Here is a 22,952-nt window from a genome sequence, read left to right on the forward strand (position 1 = left end):
GTTTTTATTTAAAAAACAGATTTATGAGCTTGATGTGGAAGACAGGCAGAATCTCTTTGTGCTTTTCAAAGGGCTAACCTGCACCCGCCAGCCTTCAATCTTAAAATAGTTAAGCTGAAAGAAACTCAAAGGATCACACAGTTCATATAATTCTACCTGCTGAACCCCCTACATTGAACGATTTTACAGATCAGGAACCTGGGGTGCAGAAAGGTCCAGTGAAGATTTATGAAGTTTGCATAGTTAGTGGAAGAGCTGAAACTTAAACCCTAGTTTCTTGACAGTAAATCCTGCCTTTGCTTCCAACTGTCTTTCCTCCAGATTACGGTATTTGACAGTCTCTGAAAACCTGTAGACGACATCATGGTCATTCCCCAAGAGGGAGATAAAGCACAAACTAATTTTCAACGAGAGTGGACTTTGGGGTAACAGTTCCAACTGGGCACATTCTTTTCTCCTCTTTCCACTCATTTTCATGGCCACCTGAAAACTTTGGCTTGGCGCTGGGGAGCGAGGAGCAGCTCCCACTTCTCAGCCTTTTTCTTTTCTCAGCTGCAAAGTTCAGGGAGTTGAACTGCAGTGCTCTGAGTTCACTGTTCCCTCTGCCACGACCAACCTCTGTTGTAAATTTTCCTCCCAGAGCACGTGACGATGCATTTCTTGACTATATATCCCAAGTGCAGCAGCAGACTTGTCAGAGCCCCGAGCCCGCGCGGAGGAAGGACGTTCTTAGACTTGGAGATTTAAGACTTCAGGACTTTGGACGAATTTGCCAGCCTTTGGTAAGTTAGCAATGCTGCTTGGCTTCAGAAACATTTGAAAGAAGGCTATTTCTAGCAATTCGTGGATGCACTTTTCCTTTTCTTTCTCTGTTCTCGGGAAACGTTGTTTTGAATTAAACATAGGGTTCAGTTTGTAAAGCGAAATGTAAACTTTCTTGTTTCTGCTCAAGCAGTTAAACAAAGTTTCCCAGCAATTAAAATGTGATTTATTCTCTCTACGCTTCCTTGTGTTATATTGACTTTTTTCCCTTTTGTTTTTAAAATTATAAAAGCAATGCTTTTTACATGCCCACTTTTATCAAATGCAAATATCACGGACATGTGTGCACTAAAAATGAAAGTCTTCCTTACATTCTTGCTCTTTCCCTCTGCCTTCAATGCCTCCCAGCTAGCCCCTGTTAACTAGTTGGTGGGACCTCTTACTGCTGTGTCTCCATGCATCTATAAGCTTTTTTGATACTGCAGTTCTGTAAACCTGTCACCCCCTCCTCGCTGTGCTGTGGACCTATGAGAGAGTCTTAACCTGCATACTTCTTCCCAGACCCTGGCTCTGTAAGAAGTGCTTCAATGCTGAAGATGGAGCCTCTGAACAGCACTGACCCCAGCACCGCAGCCCCCAGCAGCCCCCTCGAGTTGCATGTGCCCGCCAGTGGCAGTGGCAACGGCAATGAATACTTCTACGTTCTGGTTGTTATGTCCTTCTACGGCATTTTCTTGATGGGGATCATGCTGGGGTACATGAAATCCAAGAGGCGGGAGAAGAAGTCCAGCCTGCTGCTGCTGTACAAAGACGAAGAGAGGCTCTGGGGGGAGGCCATGAAGCCGCTGCCCGTGGTGTCCGGCCTGAGGTCGGTGCAGGTGCCCATGATGCTGAACATGCTGCAGGAGAGCGTGGCGCCCGCCCTGTCCTGCACCCTCTGCTCCATGGAAGGAGACAGCGTGAGCTCTGAATCCTCCTCCCCGGACGTGCACCTCACCATCCAGGAGGAGGGGGCGGATGACGAGCTGGGGGAGACTTCGGAGACGCCTCTTAATGAAAGCAGCGAAGGGTCCTCGGAGAACATCCATCAGAATTCCTAGCACCTCCAGGGCCTCTGGAGGTGGCCCCATCAGCCAGCACCCTTAGAGAGAGGAAGGACACTTTTCGTGTCTGGTTTCACTTTTGCAGTGCAGCTGCCACTTTGAAGAGACCCTTGGCAAGCCCCTGAATGGGGGGTGGTGGGGCACAAGGCTCAGCTGGAGCTGGTAGCAGCCAGGAATCCATGACATGCCTGTGGTGTGACCCACCACTGAAAAAGCCCCAAAGGCGTGCAGTGTGTACATTGACTTTTGGTCGCGGGGGTTGGGGTTCCTGTTCAGAATTTGGCAGGTCCACGTGCTCGCTGTTGTTTCCTCACTGGATGCCCTGGGTGCCTCCTGCCCCATCTTCACACTCCCAGGGCTGCCAAATGCCTAGGACACGCAGAGGGAGTAATTTTGATTTGCTAAGTTGCCTAGAACCTTGTTCTTCTAGATCTGATTGGCTGTAAGTACCTCTCCTGTGTACCTAGGTCATTAATTCACAGCGGGTTTCTTGGGAGAGTTCCAGGGGGAAATTTGATGGAAGACTTTTGATGGGAGAAAGCTGGAGATCTGAACCTGGCCCGTTTGCATACTGTAAGGAAAAAACTGCAACTTTTAAACCTGTTAGCATTGGCTGGGATTAAGAGACATAATCTGCTATTTTGACTTTTTATGTAACCCATGACTTTGAACTCTGACCTGGGACCATCCAGCATCACATGCTGGCATGACATTTTTTTGGTTGGAAGGGCTTCCCCAGAATCTAGCCTGCACTCTGAATGGCTATGCAGGGGACTCTTCCTGATCTTTCTAGAAGGGGTGATGGTGGGGTTGAACAAGGCCAAACCATTAGCTCTGCTGCTGCTCATTTTCCCAGCCTCATTTTCTGAGCTGGGAGAGGACATCCTGGGGGCCTCCACGATATGGCATTTCGTCACGTAGCTGAGACCTAGAGGGCATGTCAGGCGGAGATTGCACAAAACTGGGGTCCAATTCTGTGTTTCCTGATCCCGAGCCCTGACACTGATTTGCTGTGTGGTCCTGGGCATGTCACCAAGAGGCTCACTGCCTTCATGAGACTCCTGGTAAGCTAGATCCCCAGGGGGCTGGGAGGATGTCTTTAGATTTTAAGACTCTGTGATAAATTCTGCCTGGCCTGGTGTGAGGAAGCTTGGACAAAACATTTCCTCCTTGGCCATTTAGTCTGAAAAAGGATCTGCTTATTTAAAGGAGCAGTTGGAGGCACAGAACACATGTCGCTGGGAAATTCGGGGCCAATCACCAACCCATCCCTGCTGCCATTTTCCCAGCACTGAACCAAAGGCGCAAACACCACATATTACGTTGCAAATTTCTCTAGGTGGTGGAATGTTAATATTCCCACTAAGGCAATGGGAAATCTAAAAGAAAATGCTCAAGAATGCTTGCCAGTGTCTCCATGTGTTCCTGTGGTCAATAGCTTTGTAGCAGATACTTCAGGCCCTTGAAGACAAGGAGGAAGAGAGATGCACCAAAAGGTCACATTTAATTCTAGTAAAAACACAAAGCTTTTTTTTATTTTTAAACATACCCTCCCTAGATTGGAGACAGCATTAACTACTGTTCCCATGGAAGGGTTAACAGTGTAGGAGCTGGGTAATCAGTTTGCCTTGACGCAGCGCTGGAGGAAATTTGTCTGAGGGAAAAGGGCCCTCGTTTCCTTTAAAATCAGAATGTGGATTTACTCCAAAGGGGGCTGTTTAAGGTGAAAGAAGCCAAGTTCAGTTTGGCCCCTTGCCTGGAATCACTTGAATTCTGAAACTTTACTGCGACGGACATGTGCGTTGTCACATTTTCCATTGCTTAATCCTGAAGTTTGGTGCAAGTCTATCTGCGCCTATTAAAAAGTGATGTATATACTTCCTTCTTATTCTATTGAGTTGTATAAAATTGTCTTCTGTATTTAACTGTTTGTAATTTTCACAATATTTTTTAATTTAAATAAACAAACACATTTTCTCTAGGAAATGATGACTTCTTTCTTTGATTCTTCAATCTAATTCCTCCTTTCTAAAACATCCCAGACACGTTTTCCAAGCCATCTCTGGAGCTGGGTCATCTTCCAAGTCAGGCTCACATGAAGACGTATCTTATTTCTGCTTGAATTATGGAGTGAGTGGGGCCGGGCCTTTCCAACCTTTGATATGCTTTGCAATGAATAAAAAACAAGCTGCAGTTGAGTCTTATATCCACTTTTCTTTTTAAATTTGGAGGCCACAGGGCCTTTGAACTTGAATGTGTGGTGACACGGTAAGCATTGCTAAGATGTTGCTCCAAATTTGGTTGCAAGAAAATTTTTGATTTGTATGTTGGCTAGGCAAATATTATCCATATGTGGCTGCAGCAGCACAGACTGTGTTGCTGTATGTCCAACAACATGTACTTATGAACATACCAAAATATGCATGCCATGAATTGGGGTTGTCCCTCTGTCTTCTCCCCATCACCTCGGCAGAGGACTGGCTGGCAGGGGTCTTTCTACTTGGTCTTGCTGTAGCTCTGGCTCACAGGCTGAGGCACAGCCAGCCTGCTGCAGGCTCTCCTTTCATGATTTTATTTACACTCTTTTTTTAATTTACATTTTTTTTTAACTTCAGAAGTACTAAAGACAGATTACCAAAACCAGTGACCCATTTTGCATCAAGCATGTGGTAGGAAGCATCCTTACTTTTATATTTCTCTGTGTCCTGTGAATTTGGCTTTTCTGTTTCAAGTAAACACTTCCATTAGGTTCACAAATCACTGTCTCCCTAAAGGATTTATCTGGCAAAGGTGCAGGGGAACCTGGATCCTTCCCAAAGCACATTGGGAATGTCAACCCACCAGTCGGTTCTTTGACAAGGTAAGATGAGAAGATTATTTTAAAAGACAAGAAAGCCCATCAATTTATCCCAGCTTATGTCATTCTTGGTGAGGAAATAGTTAAGGAAAAAATTTTTTACCATGGGTGGAAAAAGAGGGAATTCTAAACTCTTAATTGTCCTAAAAATATGCAGAGTACACTATGTCGTTTTAATGGAATATTTGTTTTCTTTAAAAAAAAAAAAAAGAACTTCTAAGCAGGACCTAAGGCCCAAGGGGTTTAGTCTGTGTGGATTTACTCATGCATGTGAAAAACCGAGAAGAGAATTTGGCCCCGTGCACCTAGGATATTAGAAACATATTTTAAAGCACTTAAATGTTAGCGATGAGGTAAATGGATCGTCCTGCTTGCTCCATGCTGTTCTAATTACACCTTTGTACGTCAAAGTCAGGCAGGGATGCTGTAGAGAATAAGATTTCTTTCATGGACAGAATCATGGGATCAAAACTACCGGGAAAGGCTGACATTGGGCCAAGAAAAGAGTGCTCTTGGCACGTGATTCGGGTTGGAAAGCAGACCCGATGGTACATTCGAGAGCTGCAAATGGAGGGTTTTGTGGTCAGGCACGCACTTCCAGGGCTCAGCTGAAGAAGGGTCATTTATCATTCTGTAAAATGCTGCTCTGATCCTAGACGTTGTGGAGCAGACAGAACATTGAGCTTATAATGCAATTGATACTCCAGGTTTAGACAGAGCATACATTTGCCCAATTGCCTTACCCCAAACCTAGGCACCCTGCTGGAAGGCAGGGCGTAGATGCGGGTTCAACAGAGGCTTCACCTTGTTATGCCTGGCTTTCTAGCTCAACTCTACTGCTTTGTTGCTCTGAAGCTCCGGGGAAGCTACCCAACCTCTCTGACCTGTAGTCTCTCTCTTTCAACATGAGGAGGACATGCTGGCCTTCCTCTCCGGGGAGCTGTGAATGAAAAGAACGGTGAAAGACTGAGAGATACTGAACGCTGTGTGAAACTAAAGGAAAAGCAGCTTCACGCTTCCGCTTTTTAAAATGTGCCCCGGGCATCCATCTGCAAATAAAGTCACTGAAACCTCCTTTTCTGTGCACAGTTTCCTCAGGAGATGGCAATGTTCAGGAAAAGGACACAATTTGCCAAAGGAGAAGGGTCACAAGAGAGATAAACCACTGTTCCATTCTGCCTTTCCCCATTTCTGAAATGTTTCCTCCCACACAGGAAGGAACAGTTTGGGATGTGAGCTGTTACCATGGAGACAACCAGCCAGGGTCATTCGTCTGAAGGCACCCGTGGCCCCACAGTACTGGATCATTAGAGCAACTTTATGAAGCTGGGATTCGGTCCTTGATTCAGGCAATGAGCTTTGAGCCAGGCAGCCTCCATCCATGGGGTGGGGGAGGGGACACAGGGAGAACCCTGTTCTTTTGTCCCCCCACAACTCTGTCTTTCTTCTTGCACCTCCCCGGCCCCATTCAATGTAGGGCTAAGCTTTGGTTCTCGTAGCTGAAGGAATTTGTTTTCTTGTCTTGCATTTTCTTCCTAAGAAATGTGATCAAAGAATTCTTCACATCAATGGCTATCCCCTTTTCCTGTCCTCAATGGTTTTCCACCTCCTGCTCAAAGATAGTGAATGTCAGTTTCTCTGTTGTCTTAGTTCCGGTGGCCATAACAAAGTACCACAGACTGAGTGGCTTACAAACAACAGAAACTATAAGTGCTGTTGGCTGTAAGTCTGACATCAGGGTGCCGGCATGGTGGGTTTCTGGTGAGAGTCTCTTCTAGTTTGAAGACAGCTGACTTCTTTTTTTTGAGGAAGATCAGCCCTGAGCTAACATCTACTGCCAATCCTCCTCTTTTTGCTGAGGAAGACTGGCCCCGAGCTAACATCCGTGCCCATCTTCCTCTACTTTATATGTGGGACACCTGCCACAGCATAGCTTGATGGGTGGTGGCATGTCCGCGCCTGGGATCCAAACCAGCAGACCCCAGGCTACTGAAGCGGAACGTGAGCACTTAACCGCTACACCACCGGGCCAGCTCCAAGAGCTGATTTCTTATACCCGCACTTGGCAGAAAGAGGGAAAACTAGCTCTCTGGCATCTTCTTATAAGGGCACTAATCTCATTGATGAGGGCTCCACCCTTATGACCGAATTACTTTCCAAAGGCCTCTTCTCCAAATACCGTCATATTGAGGATTAGATTTCAACATATGAATTTTAGGGGGGTACAAATATATTTAGTCCGTAACATCTCTTTTCCCAATCTACCTCCCTCTTTTCCTCTCTCACTTCCTTCCATTATACAAATGGAATTTTATTAAGTAGTTATTACATGCCAAGCACACATTTCCCTCAGTTGTTACAACCCTACTCTCTTCTAGGCACTTCACTTAGGAGCTGGGAAAATGTCACACCTGCCCAACCCCCAAAGAGGCCATAGTCTTCATATAGGTGAATTCCAATTAAAAAAACTCTGTTTCTGGTTAATTTATAACATTAGTTGAGGATCTGTGTGTGCAGGATCCTCTGATGTGAGAATGCGTCGCTTGTATCCTTGAACTTCTTGAGGACACGGTGGTGTGATTAAATGGACAAAATGTGTTGTTTAACTAATATTTGCTGTGCTCTGTGATAGGCGCTTTCCCTGTGATTATCTATTTAATCTTCCCAAGGAAACTGAGCTACGTCTCTAATACTGTTCATGTAGACATGAATGTTGAGGCTTAAGGAAGCTATAGTTGCCAGCCAATATTATCATGATCAAGATTCCAGAGCAGGTATTTTGATAGAAAAGCTGGCATTCTTTAAATCTCTAGGAAGCAGAGATCATCAGACTTGGAATCTAGTCCTGTCCCAGACATTAGGCAGCTCTGTGACATTACATGTGTTGCTCAACCTCCCTGTGCATGTTTCCTCATTGGTAAAACGGAGATAGTAATATCTTCTCTACTGATCTCAAAACGTTGTCAGAACTGCTTATAAAGCAGCTGGAAAAGTAAAAAGCCCTTGTCTTTGATAAGGGCCTGGGTGCAGACGTTACGCACATTCACCAACAGCCAGTTCTTCTTTCCGTTGAGAGTACTGAAATTTCCACTTCTCAATCCCTTCTCTACCCCTCTTCCTTTACTACCAGGGGTTGGGCAGGAATATGACAAATTCTGCTCAGTCTAAACGGAGTGGAAGTGATATATGTCACTTCTGAGCTGGGTCAGTGAAAAGCCCACGTATGATCTTCTAGTCACCCTATTTACTTGCCTGTCACCAAGGAGACCATATGTTCCAGATGGTACAAATAGTAGATGGAGCCTGTGTCAGCCTGGAATAGTGAGCTGCTGCATGGAAGGCAATTGCTCTGGAGAGCTGCCCAAACCTGCAGCTGGCTTTGCACGAAGCAATAACAGTCTAAGTTATGGTAAACATTGAGAAGCTGGGGTTTTTGCTACTGCAGCATAATTTCGCCCAACAGATTGATACAGAGTATAACCACCTTAAAGACAGATAGAACGTTGGAAGTTGCTTTCTACATCATCTAATCCAAGATCTATGTTTAATGATGGGGAAATTAGGCTCTCTGTTGTTAAGTGACTTGTTCAAAGTCATAGAGGGAGACAGGAGCAGAGCTCAGAATTCCTGACATTTGGTTCAAGATCCTCGTGGTGGGCATGGCCATGGGTGTCTCTGGCAAGGTTCAGCAAAATAAAAGACCCAGAGGATCTTCTCCCTTGAGCCTTTCATCTTGAACTTCCCTGACCAGCATTGAGTCATTGGTGCTGCCTCTATTTACTGGTTGCATGAACCCTGCTGGGAAGTGGCTTTCTTTTTCCTGGTCACACCGTGGCACATACTGCCTTTTGTGGGGGTATGGCTGTGAGCTAGCAGAAGTAAACACATTCCCCCAAAGCATTGCAATGTGACATCACTGGAAACTTTAACAAAAGGGAAGAAGCTATAAATAGGAGGGAGGGATATTCAAACAGGGCTGAATGTAATTGTTTTGCATGCAGCTTAATGGCTTTTGGCTTTTGGTTTTATTTTTTTTGCATGTTTTGGCTTAGCTTCCACAGAGTGGGGTCACAGGCAGTCCCCCAGTGCAGAAGGCTCCCAGGACTGATGTCCCTAGGTTACAGGTAATGATCCCCCCTGGGGGTTCGGTTCTAGGTTGAGGTTTCAGAGGATGCTGAAACCAACAGACACGTCACTGACCATTATTTTGGTTTTCTTAGCCCTGATGTGGAAGGAACAGTTTCTCCCTGGTCTTGATCATCCTTTTTTACTTAGAACTTGTGCCAAAGAACTGGACATGGTGCTTGGATAGAAAGATTCTGTTTCTTTTTCAAAACTTTCTCCTTTTTGTACTCTTATCACACTGTCCTTATGCCCCAATTACAGCACAAGTTATGCTCTTTCATATAGGATTATAAACCTTGTGAGAGCCAGAACCGTATATTATTATTATTATTGTTATTTCTGTAGTTAGTGCTTAGTTGAAATTCTTCAGCACTCTCTCTCATTAGGCTCCTTTCTTCTTATTTTACATTTTCTCTTTGGGTGATCCCATTCACCCTCAAATCTTCATCTATTATGTAAATAATTATAACAAACACCTATCTAGCCTTACTATGTGCCAGATAGTGTTCTTATGACATTTAATTCTCATAACAAATTAAGATATGGAGATTTCAAATCCCATTTTAAAGATGAAGAAATGAGGTATAGAGAGGTTAAGAACACTGACCAGGTTCACACAGCTAGTTAGCAGGAGAAGTGGGATTTGAACCTGGCCATCTGGCTCCAGAGATGATATACCTAACAGCCCACTGTACTGCCTCTCTTTCTCTAAGTCCCAGTCTTTCAGCTCTAGCCTAGATTTTTCTCATGAGCACCAATGCCTGTAGCTATATCCATCTGATGTCCCATAAGCACTTCAAATTCTTGACGTCAAAACTCAAACTCATTGTCTTTCCTCCAAAACCTGTCCCCCAGCTTGTACACAGGTGTCAGAAACATAGGTAGAACCCAAGCTTCTCTCCCTTACCTTCGGTCACCAGGCCCTCTCTGAGATCTCTTTCCGTTAACACAGTCATTGTTTATCCAAAAAAGCATTTCTTTAATCAGGAAAATACTGAGGACCAGAGAAATTTTGGAACAGGAAAAGATAACACGATCAGAGATGTGCTTACATAAATAAAAAAAATTAGTATTTAAGGTAGAGTGTGCTAGGCCCTGGCCGGACAACGATAAAAACCCAGGCTCTGTCATGTTGATGCTTATAATTTTTCCCATGGTGTAAGAGGAATTGAAGAAGATAGAGGAGGGAGGTAAAGAAAACAGGATTCCCGGTAAGAGGTGAGAAGTGCCTGAACTGGGGCAATGGCAGGCGAAATAGAGACACAGAAGCTCGAAACACTGAGGGGGTGAAATTGACAAGATTTTGCAACTAGTTGAATGGTAGAGAATGAAGAGGAAGGTGAGATGAAAGATGACTCTGAGGTCTTGAGTCTGCATCATTGAGACAGTGGAAGAGCAAGTAATAAAAATGGCAGTAAATCCTGGAAAGGATTTATTGTGTTGCACATTTTGAGTTGAAGGTGTTGACATGATATCCAGAAAGCATTTGGAAAATCAATACGGGAACTTTGGAGAGAAGTTGGAGCTAGAGATAGAGATTTGGGAACCACGCACATGAATGCATGGACTTGAAATCTTGAGCATCGCTGAAAGAGCCAAGTGTAAGTGGGAATAGGGAGGAGGGCAAAGAGCAGTCCTTCAGGGACCAGCTACTTCTTGGGGGTTGGAGGAGGAAAGGCAGAAAGAGCAGAAGTCCAAGAACTAAAATCAGAATGGCAGAATGCCCAGGAACCAAGCAAGCAAGCAGAGATTTTCCAGAAAGAGGAGAAGGTCAACCACAGAGAGATGGAGGGGAAAGAAGCTTCATTTGGTGACTTGTAGATGACTAGTATCTACAAGATGCAGAATTTGTAAAGTGGTGGGGGTAGAAATACACAAGTATAGAGGACTATTGAGGAATAGGTCACTCTCATTATAAACTCTTTCGGGAAGTTTGGCTGTGAAAAGCAAAGGATAGTGTTGCTAATTTAAGGAGTTGGAAATACCCAGAGCTCGCTGTCTTTTTTTTTTTTTTTTTTTTTTTCACTTGCCATTAATTGCTGCTTAGTTTAGGTTGGAAATCTACTTTCACTCTCTTTGGTAGTATGGGCTAACTGAATTTCTTTCTATGTGTGTTTCTGTAGGGCTGATGTTTCCCCAGATTTATAATGGATCAACATTAAAGATACCCAGGGAGGGTACTAAGCCAGCCTGGAGAAGTTGCCTGGAGAAGATGAGCTATAGGGCTGATGCAGGGAATTAAAAGTAACACAGCTTTCTCTTTCCCACTGCAGACAGCAGAAAACATACATTTTGCTGCCAAATCTCTGCCTTTCCATGATTTTCTCTTCAGTTATATAAAGAAGCACCAAAGATACTAGGGTGAAGTTTTATCAAGAATTGCCCTGAATTTGGGTTTCTCCAAAGTGGTTTTTCTTCAGGAACTCATTTTTTCTAGGTGCTTGAAAATTAACTGGGTGTATAATTTTGTGTAATAGTACTTTTAAGTATAGAAAATATCATAATAAAGTCAAGATGCTATTATATCTGGTTATATTTAAATTCTGGGTATTGAGAAAATGGCTAAGGTCTATTTTACGTATATCGCATGTGACTCAAATTACCTTTAAAAGATCAGGTTTCTGAAAAAGTGAGTGGATCATGTAAAAAAGCTTTTCTGGTGGACAGTGGGTAGTACTATAAGATTCATGTTCAGATCACGGACCCCCACCACAATAAAAAGCTTCATTAACAGTAATTGGTTTAAAATCCTCTTTGTGTTTCTCATTCCATGAAGAGGCATATACCAACCTGCAAAATTAGATACCAACGAGCTGGTCATCCTCAACATGGAAAGAAGGATGGCTTTAGGCTACCCACGGGCAGATACCACAGACCAGAGAAATGATACTGCGCCAAGAACCACAGATAAAGCAAGCGATTTTAACCTTCTCTTTAGAATTTAATGAATGGCATTATTTCGTAGTTCTAACGATTAAGTATTTGGACTTTTGACAGCTTAAAATCAGCAGGCTAAAGACATATTACTCTATTTCAATTAAAAAGATAAAATGTAATTTTGGTTTTCAGATAAATCAGATGATACTATTAAAATAAAGACAAAAATTGGGGAAAAATCTAGAACTGGCATGTGAATGTCAAAAAGTTTGTATTTTACTATTGGAATCCATATTTTTAATAGGATGAGGTCTGATTTTACTCCAGGGGTTAGGTCCTAAAGTCAGAGAGTAAGGCTAAAATATCCTTAAAAGCCCCTTTACTACTGTTAAAATTTAAATGTCTGTGGTTTCTCAGGGTGGTCATGGCCTCCCTGTCCTTGGGTAACACAGTCTAAGGGGACTTTGAATAAAGGAAGGGCACAGGGAGATTCTCTCTTTGTCAATCTCTCTCTTACACACGCGCGCGCACACACACACACACACACACTTGAATTCCCATAAATGTAATATGCCTGGACTTTGCTCTAAAATAGATATTTCTCTGTTGTGATGATTTTCTGTCCTAAAAGCATTCCACATGGCACTCCTATGCTATCCGTCTGTGCTCCGCAAGTAAGAGACATTTATATCAGCCATGTGATTACAGTTGTGACAAGAACACATTACTGAGGGAGAAAACAAAATTGCTTTTTGAGGCATATCCTCAAAACTCAATCAGAGATTTCATTAGAGTTTAGGGTTTATATTTTCAGTGGTCACTTCTTTTGCGTCTTTAAATTATACATGTGGTAGGTCAATTAACATTTACTGAGTGCCCATTATGTGTCTCTAGTTCCTCTCGATATGTAATTCCATTCAATCCTTTCATGGCTCTGTGACATTCATCTTACACATGAGAGACGAGGCCCTGGGAAGTGTTCAAGTTCAAATTACCAGTAAGGAGCATAGGTAGGATTTGAATCCATTTCTACCTGATGCAAACCCAGGTATTTTTCTCCCACTCTTTATTATATAGTCTTCCCTTTTTTCCCACAAAACAATAGTAATATTATGCAATTAATTTCTTCTCTGTTTTAAGAGCTTTCACGTGAGGTTTTTTCTAAAGCTCACATTTCTTCATGAGTTTGGAAACTTACAACCAGTTGGGAAAGCTGTGAAACCTTTCAAAATCCTAAACCACCCCCCAAATTGTCTTGACTGTCTTTTCAGCATCATTCAACAGTGCTATTGGAAAACCCGTTGGAAACAAAATGAAGCTTCGAACTGAGACTGTGGTTCCTTGGAATGGTCTTCCTGTGGTGGGAATAAAGACCACGGTCAAGAGGAGCAGTCAGGGCCCTGAAGGGTCAAGGACCAGGTGGGTCATGCAGGGAGGAAAGCGGAGGCTCTGAGATGCTTGCCTCACACCAGCAGTGGCTTGACTAGAGCCTGAGACACTCTTCGGGTGGGAAGCTTAGTAGTTGTTGATTTGCACAGAATAGTCATCTCCGGATTTATTGGAGATGCAGAAAAGTGACTGGAAAAAAGGGAAAAGGTCATTTGAATTCATTTCTTCATTAATTCAATAAACATTCATTTTTGAGTCTTGTGTACAAGATATTTTGTTCCAGTGCTCTGAATGATTCAGAGCAAAACAAGACACTCTTTCTTTTAGAGTTGGAAATATTAAGTATCCAGCAAAGATGACTAGATGGTACCTTGAACATGCTTGGAAACGTTTTTTTTTTTTTAAACAAAAAAGAAAATACATTAATTTTGTCTGCCAGGGGCTTATTATTGACCAAGTTCAATTGAATTTAAGCCTTTCATGGAAAGAGTCAATCAGTTCCTTTGCTTTTGTTTTTCACTTTTATGGAAATTTCCAGGCCAATCCTCCTGATTGGATTTCATTTTGTCAGGTTCATACTCTGCCTTATCTGCAGAATCTTCCCCAGCTCCATGGTGACAGACAACACAGAGAGGGAAAATATTTGGGGCCAAAGTTTGGGAACACTTGCCTCATATAAATTCACTCTTAGTACAGTTCTTGTAGATTTTAAAGTACATGTTTTCATTCAAAGAAATGCAACACTCATGCTTTTAGTCCCCTACACTATTAATCAAAATGTCTTTATAGAAGAATAATTTGACGTCTAGAAAATATTTTCAGTTTTTTAAGTAAGTCTGCCTTTTAAAATGGAAAGTCATGATAGGCTGTGGGCATGAAATCTGAAAAGAAAGATTGTTAGGGAAAGTTCGACAACTGTCATTTAAAATTTTTCTTTATTTTGTTTTTCTTTATTTTTAATTTTTAAAATTTTTTGGCTTACAAGTCCATTTTATTTATTTATTTTCAAGTTATATTGAAATATGATTTGCATTATATATAATTTACGTATAACATTGTATACATTTAAGATGTAAACATAGTGATTTGCTACATGTATATATTGCAAAATGGTTAAATAATAAGTTTAGTTAACATCCATCACTTTTGTTTTTTTCATTTAGTCAAAGGTGGAGGAAACATAAAAATCAGTCTCAAATGTAAAATCAAATTCCATAAAGTTTTAGTGATAAGCTTAAAATATATACTTTCCAATTATGTTAAATGAGTTAATACACAGATAATTCTCAGAATAGTGCCTCATTTATATGGTAAACATTCAAATGTTAGTTACTATTAGTATTACATTTAAATTGAAATGAATACGGCAAATATTTATTATTGTATTTTAATATCCTTAAATTGCAATATTCCTGTTATATATCAGGAACTGTGCTGGCTTACTGCAGTTTACTTTATTAGTGTTCTCTTTGTCCAAAGAACGTGAACCCTTACGATGCTCAGTTTTTAGTGCCAAGGACTAATTGTAAGTCTAGAATTTCTATTGAATTTCACTACCACCATTTCAACATGGGTATGGAGAAAGAATATATTTGAAGTGTAAGTTTATTCACATTCTCAACCCAATAATCACCCAAAGTTCACCCAATAATCACTCTTTGAGCAGCCTCTCTGTGCTAGAATTTGGGTGTACAGAGCCTATGGTCCTATACTTAGGAAGTTTACAATCTAAGTGGAGGAGACAGACGTATAAACAATTTGTGTGTGATGGGGTGAGTATTAGAATAGTGTTAGCAGTCAGCCGTGGGAGCCAGAGTAGAGAGCAACCTGGAGAGGTGGAGAAAGGCTTTCCAAGGGAGATGGTATTTGATCAAAGTTTTAAAGGATGGATAGGAGTTGCCTCAATTTCTTTGTCTGTAAACAGAGGCAGTTGGACAAGATTCCTTTATGCTCCAAACTTCCATGATTTTAATGCCATGGATCTTGCTTGGTCAATAATGAGGGACATTGGCATTGGGTCTTTGCATTTCGATTTTTCCAGAAGATCTTATCTACATAATTCCACGGTTTCTCAGTTCACAGCAGAAGCATCAGTTGACTGTTCAGCTGTTCTGTTTTCCTGCCAAATAGCTGAGCTTTTAGATTTCAGGACAAAAAATTCACACAACTGGCCGAATGTTTCACTTTTCATCAGGATATTTTGGCATCAGGTAGACAATAACCGTGGACGAATTTCAGGAATTTGAGTGATTTGGATTCAATACAGAGAAAATAATAGCTTCGATTCTGATTCGAAGTGAAGCTCAATTATCCTGAGCCAAAAAATAGCCTTTCTTCTTCCAAGTGGTCTAAGATGCTCATTAGCTCTGGCTTTGGTCCTGGGGTATTTCTGAAATGAAGTCGACTGAAAGTTTGCAGGACAGATGGAGTTGCCATCCTTCATGGAGCTGTAGAGGAGAGTAGAGCTGAGTTAGAGACTAAAAGAAATGCAAAAATTCAGTGCGGCGAAAGGACCAAAATGTCACCCGAGTGATTATATAGTTGGGCCTGGTTCTGCCTCAACAACTCCTTGGTAATTGTAGTGGCATTTTTCTTTAAACCAACCTTATTGAGGTAAAATGCACACATTTTATAAGTGTACAGTTCTTTGAGTTTTGACAAATTTCTGCACCCAAGAAACGATCACACAATCAAGATATAAAACACCATAATTAGCACAAAACAGTATTCCTTCACAATCCATCTCCATCCCACACCTCAACCTTATGTAACCACTAATCTGCTTTCAATCACTGTAGATTAGATTAGATTTGTCTTTTCTAGAATTTTATGTAAGTAGAATCCTACAGTATGCTGTCTCATGTCTGCCTTCTATTGCTCAGCATGTTTTTCAGATTCATCCATGTTGTTGAGTGTATCAGATGTTCTTTCCTTTTAATTGTGATTAATACTTTGTTGTATCGAATACCACAATTTGTTTACTCAGTCACCTGTTCATGGACATTTGGGCTATTTCCAATCTTGGGTGTTTGCAACTAAAGCTGCTTTGAACATTCGTGTACAAATCTTGGTGTGGGCATATATTTGCATTTCTCTTGGCTAAGTACCTAGGAGTGAAATTGCTGGGTAATATGTGGTAATGACTTGCTTTAACTTTATAAGAACATGCTGAACTGTTTTCCAAAATGTTTGTACTGTTTTGCATTCCCACAAGCAATGTTTAAGAGTTCCGGTTGCTCCAGATCCTGGTTAACCTAGTCTTTTAAATTTTAGCTTTTCAAGTAGGTATGCAGTGGTTTTACATTGTTGTTTTAACATGCATTTCCCTGATGACTAATGATTTTGAGCAACTTTTCATGTGCTTAGTGGCCATTTGTATATTCTTATTTGTGGAGTATTTGTTCTTGTCTTTTCTGCAGTGAATTTGAAGGTTTTACATAACACCCATGTGGTTTGATGAATAGGCCTTAGGGCTACCGCAGTGGGTATATTAGGTTTTTCTTAAGGTTATTTTTGAAGGCAAGTTTCCATGGTTAAAGGCTAAATTCAACAACTATTGGTTTAAGACAAAACTGGGAAGGAGGTAAATTCGGCTTTTGGTGTTTGCATTCCTTTTTTCTTCAAGAGTCTGCACAGTAAGTGACAAAGTGCTATGCTGGGCACTCTGGGGAGCCTAAGACCTAGAGGTAAGGTTTCTGAATTCTAGGGAGCCTTGTGGTAGAGAGAAACATGCCAGGCTCTGGAGTCACAGAGATCTGCGTTTACATCCAGATTCTACCATTCGCTAGCTCTGTAAACTTGGACTAATTTATTATCTCCTTTGAGCCTATAGTTTCATCAGCTGTAAAACAACGCAGTGATTACAACAATATTATAATGAGATTCATAACATCTAACCAGTAGGTTGTTCTGAGGATAAAATGAGAGAATAAATGTAAAGTATCTAGAAGCGCGCCCAGCACACAGTATCTATGCGTCACATCCCAGTTTCCTTCTCTTTCTTCCCACCCCTAAACTTGTTATTTCTCTCCCTTTATTTCAGGATCTCAAGATTCCTCACTGTGGGCACTCCATCCTTCCTACCTTTCAGAGGCTCTAGATTTAGATCAATTCCTCCTCCATTCCAACATTTACCTGTTTGTATTCTCCTTTCATAGAGTCCTGCAGAATATGTGAGGAGCTAATTTCATAAAACATAATTTCTCTTAAGGTGGGAATGGTTGATAATACTTCAAAGTTTTAATAAAGTATCTAATCTGAGGAGTAGGATCAAGGCAAGAATGAGGAACAGGAGACTTTGTGGCCTATGGGGGCTGATTAGGGTAGATAGCACGTTTGGTTTGGTTGACCTTTCCCAGAACCCCAGAAATCACAATACATAAGTGGTTTTCTCCAGGGAGTTTGCCTACACTTGGAAATTTTCAATTCATTGATTCTTTTCAAATTTCCCCCCAACTTTTTTTTTTAATGAGATCTTTCCCATCATCATCTAGCAGGCTAGAGCCATATGAATGACTTTACAAGTCAACTAATTTTTCTTTAATAAATGTCTTGTTTTTCTCTAAATTTATAGTTTTAGTGTGCTCCAGAACTTGTTGGTTGATTATAATTTAGTGACACATTTCATAATATTTTAAGACTTCTAATAAAAGTGTAATTATCTGTAATTGTCGCAAAACCCTGACTGAGTAGGCAGACCTAATGTCGGTCCTCTTGATTGTACTTTGGGAACCCATACAGCATGCAGGCCAACAAATCTTCAAGGGCAGTTTGGATGATAACCAGCTTTACCTCAAAGATTTTGTGAAATCATAGAATAATAGAATATTATAGCTGGAAGGGCCTTAGGGAACCATTTTTAGATGAGAAACCATCCAGTTTTTAGACAAGAACATATATTATTGTGATTAAAAAGTAATTTCTTGATGAATGTTGATTTGTTTCATTGGTCATGATGTTGATCTGGACATCACCACTATGGATCATATTCTGAGACAGCTGATTCATTCATTTCTTGGATATCACTTTTCATAATTAAATTCACAATCTCTGATTCTGGTTACTGCTAATCTGTTTAGGTGTGTTAACACATCTTATTTTCCTATTGCTTTGGGAGCCAGAGAGTTCTGCAGAATATTAACATTATGCAAATAAAACCATGCTACCCACAATAAACGTCAGGTCCTAAAGTGAGCTAGTTTCTTCCCTTCCAAATTATCTTTAGGACAAGTAAACAAACAACTAAAAAAAAATGTTGAGAGCTTCCACGAGATAGCTGACCATGAATGAGTTCTTACTTTGAAACTTTATCCACTTGACAAACAAAAAAAATGTTTCCCCAGATGGCTGAAAAAGATTGCCTCCAAACAGGGTAGCTGGACTGACATACATCCAAGTTATCCCAGTTGAGTATTCCTGGAAAACTCAGTTCTATTCTGAGAATGAAAAGTTAGACAAGAAAGTACATAGAGAATTTGGCGCTATCTGCTCTTCTCTCTCCCATTGGATAACTCCTCGTGGACCACCCTAAAGAATCTTTGAAATATTAAAATGTCCTTTCTAAAACAGTGTATACCTCCATCCATTGAACAAAATTGGCCAACATCAAGTCTTCACTGGGAAAACAGAAGGCCACTTAGAAGAGCATAGCAATGGGCCAGGCATGGGGTTGTGATGACTTGGAATGAGACAGTAGGAACAGTTTGGGAAAGTGGTGGGACACTTCCATCCAACCTCCAAGTGCTGGGAGTGTGGAGAGGGAATAGAACTTTTAGTTGAAAATATAAAATTATTTTCTTAATATTCAGAAACAGTAAAAGAAGATTTGCAACTGTGCACACATGTCCTATTTGGATTCTCCTGAGCACTCTGGCTAAAAGTATCTGCCAGGAGTTCCTCTAATTCATGCAGCTCCTCGTTGGTCTCATGTGGTGGTGGTTGTATTGTCCTGTTGAGTTACGCTCATGTTTTATTTTAGAGACAGCTGCATTTCCCTATGGGGAGGGAGGTGCGTGTTACTTGTTTCACGTTGTGTGAAATGCTGGAGACCCTGGGGGAAGGAGCTTCTGTGATGACACGCATGGTTAATATGGAGCCAACCATGAAAAATAGGTACTTAGGATATGAGGAAGTTTACAGGAAAGAAGCTGGAAATCATCATCATTACTTAGCTTATAAATTGGAATCAAATATATGTATTATTTAGCACACAGAGAGTGTCAGGAGAGAAAAGTAAACTCCCAAACTTGGAAACACTATAAATTGCAAGAAAATTATTTTAGGATTATAAAGTAAGTATTGAGTACTGGTTACAAAAGTTCAGGAAGAGGCTGGCTGAAAGGATAAGGATTTTCTTTTGGGATTTGCATTGACATTGTTTTTTTTTTTTAAAAGAAAAATCCTGAAAGGCTTGTTGAAACTCACGTTGCTGGGTCCCACTCCCAGAGTTGATGATTCAGCAGTTTTGGAGTGGGGTCCAAGAACTTGCCTTTCTAACAAACCCCAAGGTAATGTTGATGCTGCTGAGTGGAGGACCACACTTTGAGAACCAGGGATCAACCAATTTCACTGTTTTATAGGGGCAAAACTCAGAAAGGCTAAAGTTTATTATTTTAATGGTATGACCAGAGTTACAAGGTTAGATATGGTCAAGCTGGGACTAGACCCTAAACCTGTGGACTTCAGCTCCATAAATATTTAGTAGATAAGGTTGTTTTGGAGAAAAAAATGGTATCTTTAAAACAGGACTCTCTGACTTCTTATTTCATCCTTAGGCTGAAAATGTATGGCAACAATACAATTTTGGTCAGCAAATGTGTTCAATAGAAGAGAAGAGTGAGTCTAGTCTGAGGCAGAGGCTGGTGCAGAGCGGTGAGAGGGTGCCAGGATCTGTAATTCTCTGTGAGTTATAGTCTTAAGAATAATTTGCTTATTTATTGCATGTCTCCTTAAATCAAATGTAAGCTCCTGCACTGTACCTGGTACACAGGGAGAGCTCAATCAATATTTGTTGAATGAGCTGAATGAGATGGTACACTTGCTGAGGGCTCCACATCAGAATAGGAACATTCTCCCCTGTGAATGGTTAGTGCCGGAGATAAAGCAGACTTGACTTTCTTCTTATCATGGCCAAGCGTGAACCCTACAGTTGTTCAAGACTGGATATGCCTTTGGCCAAAGGCTTTCAAGTTTCCCGAGGCTCCCAAACCAAAACTTAGTGGCATATCTGTACCAGTGGTCACCAACTTGCTAGCTCTCTCTCCAGGAGTGGATTTCAAAGCCATCTTTAATAATAATGAGCATTCACTGAGCCCTTACAATTTGCCAAGTACTGTTCTAGGGGCTTTGTATGTATTAGCTCACTTAATCTTTAGAATTTCCCTAGGGGTGAGGTATGATTATTGGCCCCATTTGACAGACGGGGACACCAAAGCCCATAGCACTTGAGGAATCACTCAAAGCACATGGCTGAGAGGTGTGGGAGCCAGGGTTTAAACCCAGACAGTCCGACTCCACACACCGTGCTCTTAACAAGCAGACCGTCTGACCTTTTCATGGCCTTGTAAGCCAAGTAGAGCTGCACACATCTACAGATGGAAGAGGGAGCTTTGAGGCACAGCAAAACTGGGTCTGGATTTCACCCTCTCTGGGCTGACTCAAACTGTATAAAACCTGCCTTGATTTAGGGGAAAAGTTCTTGGGAATAGAAGTAACCGGAGGGCTGGAGTGGGGATTACAATATAATTCCAGGAAGCAAATCCAAGATGGAGAGAAGTATATATAAAATCAGAGGCTTGGAAAACATGTAATCGTTTTGAGATGTTTTCTTTGAAGTCTAGTAGCTAAGAGTTCAGAGAAGAATTTTCTATAGCATGTTACGTATCTGTCTAGAGAGTAAAAAATTTTAGGCAGACTTTCTCTCTGTATTTGAAAAGGAAAAAAGATAGTCCAAAAGATGATATAGAATTGAGTAAGAAAGTTTTCATTCAGTTTTTTTCTTTTATAAGCATGTAGATATTGAAATTAACACGAGTTCTGATCTCATTGAGCTCTGATCTCAGTGAATTGTGCTGCATAATAAAACATCTCCAAATCCTAGTGGTTGACCATATACATTTATGTGTTGCTCATGTAACGTGAGGGTTGCAGGTCTCTAGCTACTCTACCTCACATGGCCTCTCCCTTTCAGACCCAGACTGAACCACAGCCCATAGCTGGGATATGCTCTTTGTTACGGGTTGAATTGTGTCCCCACAAAATTAATACATTGATGTCCTAACCCTCAGTATTTGATGTTATTTGAAGATACGGTCTTTACAGAGGTAATCAAGTAAAATGAGATCATTAGGGTGGCCCTAATCCAATATGACTTGTGTCCTTATAAAAAAGGGAGACTTGGAGACGTGTCCCTAGAGAGAAGGCCAAGTAAAGGGACACAGGGAGAGGATGGTCACCTATGAGCCAAGGAGAGAAACCTAGAACAGATTCCGCTCTCACAGCCCTCAGAAGGAACCAACCCTGCTGAGGCTTGATCTTGGACTTCAGCCTCCAGAATTGTGAGACAACAAATTTCTGTTGTTTAATACATTCAGCCTGTGGTGCTTTGTCACAGAAGTCTTAGCAAACTCGGACAACCATCTTGTGAAGGAGACACAGGAGCAAGATGCCTGGCTGAACCACAAGTCACGTTTAGAGCATCTTCTCCGAGTTGGATCTGCATGTCCACTCATATACTCTTGGTCAATGCAAGTCACATGACCAAGGCTGGGAAGTATACTCTTTCCTGTGGGGGTGGGGCAAAGGGGAGGGAATGTTTGCAAAATGTAATTCAATTTCCTCCAATCAGATATACTGGTCTTGCTAACGTCAGAGGATTAGAGGAGAAACCTTAGATTTCCCTCATCACTGGAAGTTGACTATTCAAATCTACATGTTAGCTGGAGGAGAATACTTCCCTCTTCCCTTGCTAACTTGGGTGTGGTCTTTTCAATTCCTATTAATTTGATTCACAGGTTCGTGGGTTTAGAACAAACATCTAGATAAAACAACTTAGGTTGATCATCCATTGCGTGACCACGTCCTTACTCTCCCAGCACTGCAGGGAGGTCTTCAGCCTAAACTCTGATCTCTCAAGGAGAGGGCTTACCTCCTCCAAGGTAGCCCATTCAACCACTCGCCTGACCAGTAGAAAGTTCCTCCAAATATAGAACAGAGCAAATTTATGAATTTATGTTTGGGCACTGCCAGGCATGTACACAGTCCACAAAGCACGTGAAGTCAACAGAAGTCCTCTTGGACACTCTGTCAGGCATATACATAAACAAAATCCTTATCTAGAAAAATACTCAGCTTCCTGCTTTCATTTTTTTCTCTTGTCTTCAGACAAGGCAGACAGTGTCCTCAGGGGTCCCTCGGGACCACCTTGCCCAGCCTCAGTGAGAATGAAGAGCACAGATTGAATTATATGTGCACTTTTCGGGTTTCACTGAGAAAAAGTTTCAGTTTGAAGACGTGATATCTGAAGCTATAGTCTTATTTGCATAAAGGTCCTTGACCTTAGTGTTAGAGCTTCTCAGTGTATTATATTTTAAAATATAAATACAAAATGAGGCCCACATTTTTCCCTTTTAATGCTTTTTCACTTCAATTATATTCTGTTTGATATTAACGTTGCCACATTTGCTTCTCTTTTGATATAATTATTTTTCTCCATTCTTCAATCCTTAGTTTTGTGCTATTTTGCTCTGGGAGTGTTGTTTTTTTTGAGGAAGATTGGCCCTGAGCTAACATCCACCGCCAATTCTCCTCTTTTTGCTGAGAAAGATTGGCCCTGAGTTAAC

General features: G+C 41.4%; 1 protein-coding gene across 1 annotated transcript; it reads left to right on the plus strand.

Annotated features, from left to right (window-relative positions):
• The first annotated feature begins 415 nt into the window (after positions 1-415).
• Positions 416-3,851, plus strand: KCNE4 (potassium voltage-gated channel subfamily E regulatory subunit 4). Its single transcript, XM_008530492.2, has 2 exons — positions 416-782; positions 1,324-3,851. Exon 2 carries the CDS (start codon positions 1,350-1,352, stop codon positions 1,860-1,862), a length of 513 nt encoding a protein of 170 aa, XP_008528714.1. The 5' UTR covers positions 416-782; positions 1,324-1,349; the 3' UTR covers positions 1,863-3,851.
• The last annotated feature ends 19,101 nt before the right edge of the window (positions 3,852-22,952 follow it).

Source organism: Equus przewalskii, chromosome 5 (genome assembly GCF_037783145.1).
Source record: "Equus przewalskii isolate Varuska chromosome 5, EquPr2, whole genome shotgun sequence".
Lineage (NCBI taxonomy): Eukaryota > Metazoa > Chordata > Mammalia > Perissodactyla > Equidae > Equus > Equus przewalskii.

Bases quoted from the DNA above. Each gene is read 5' to 3' on its own strand.
- KCNE4 (XM_008530492.2), top strand. From the start codon at position 1,350: ATGCTGAAGATGGAGCCTCTGAACAGCACTGACCCCAGCACCGCAGCC.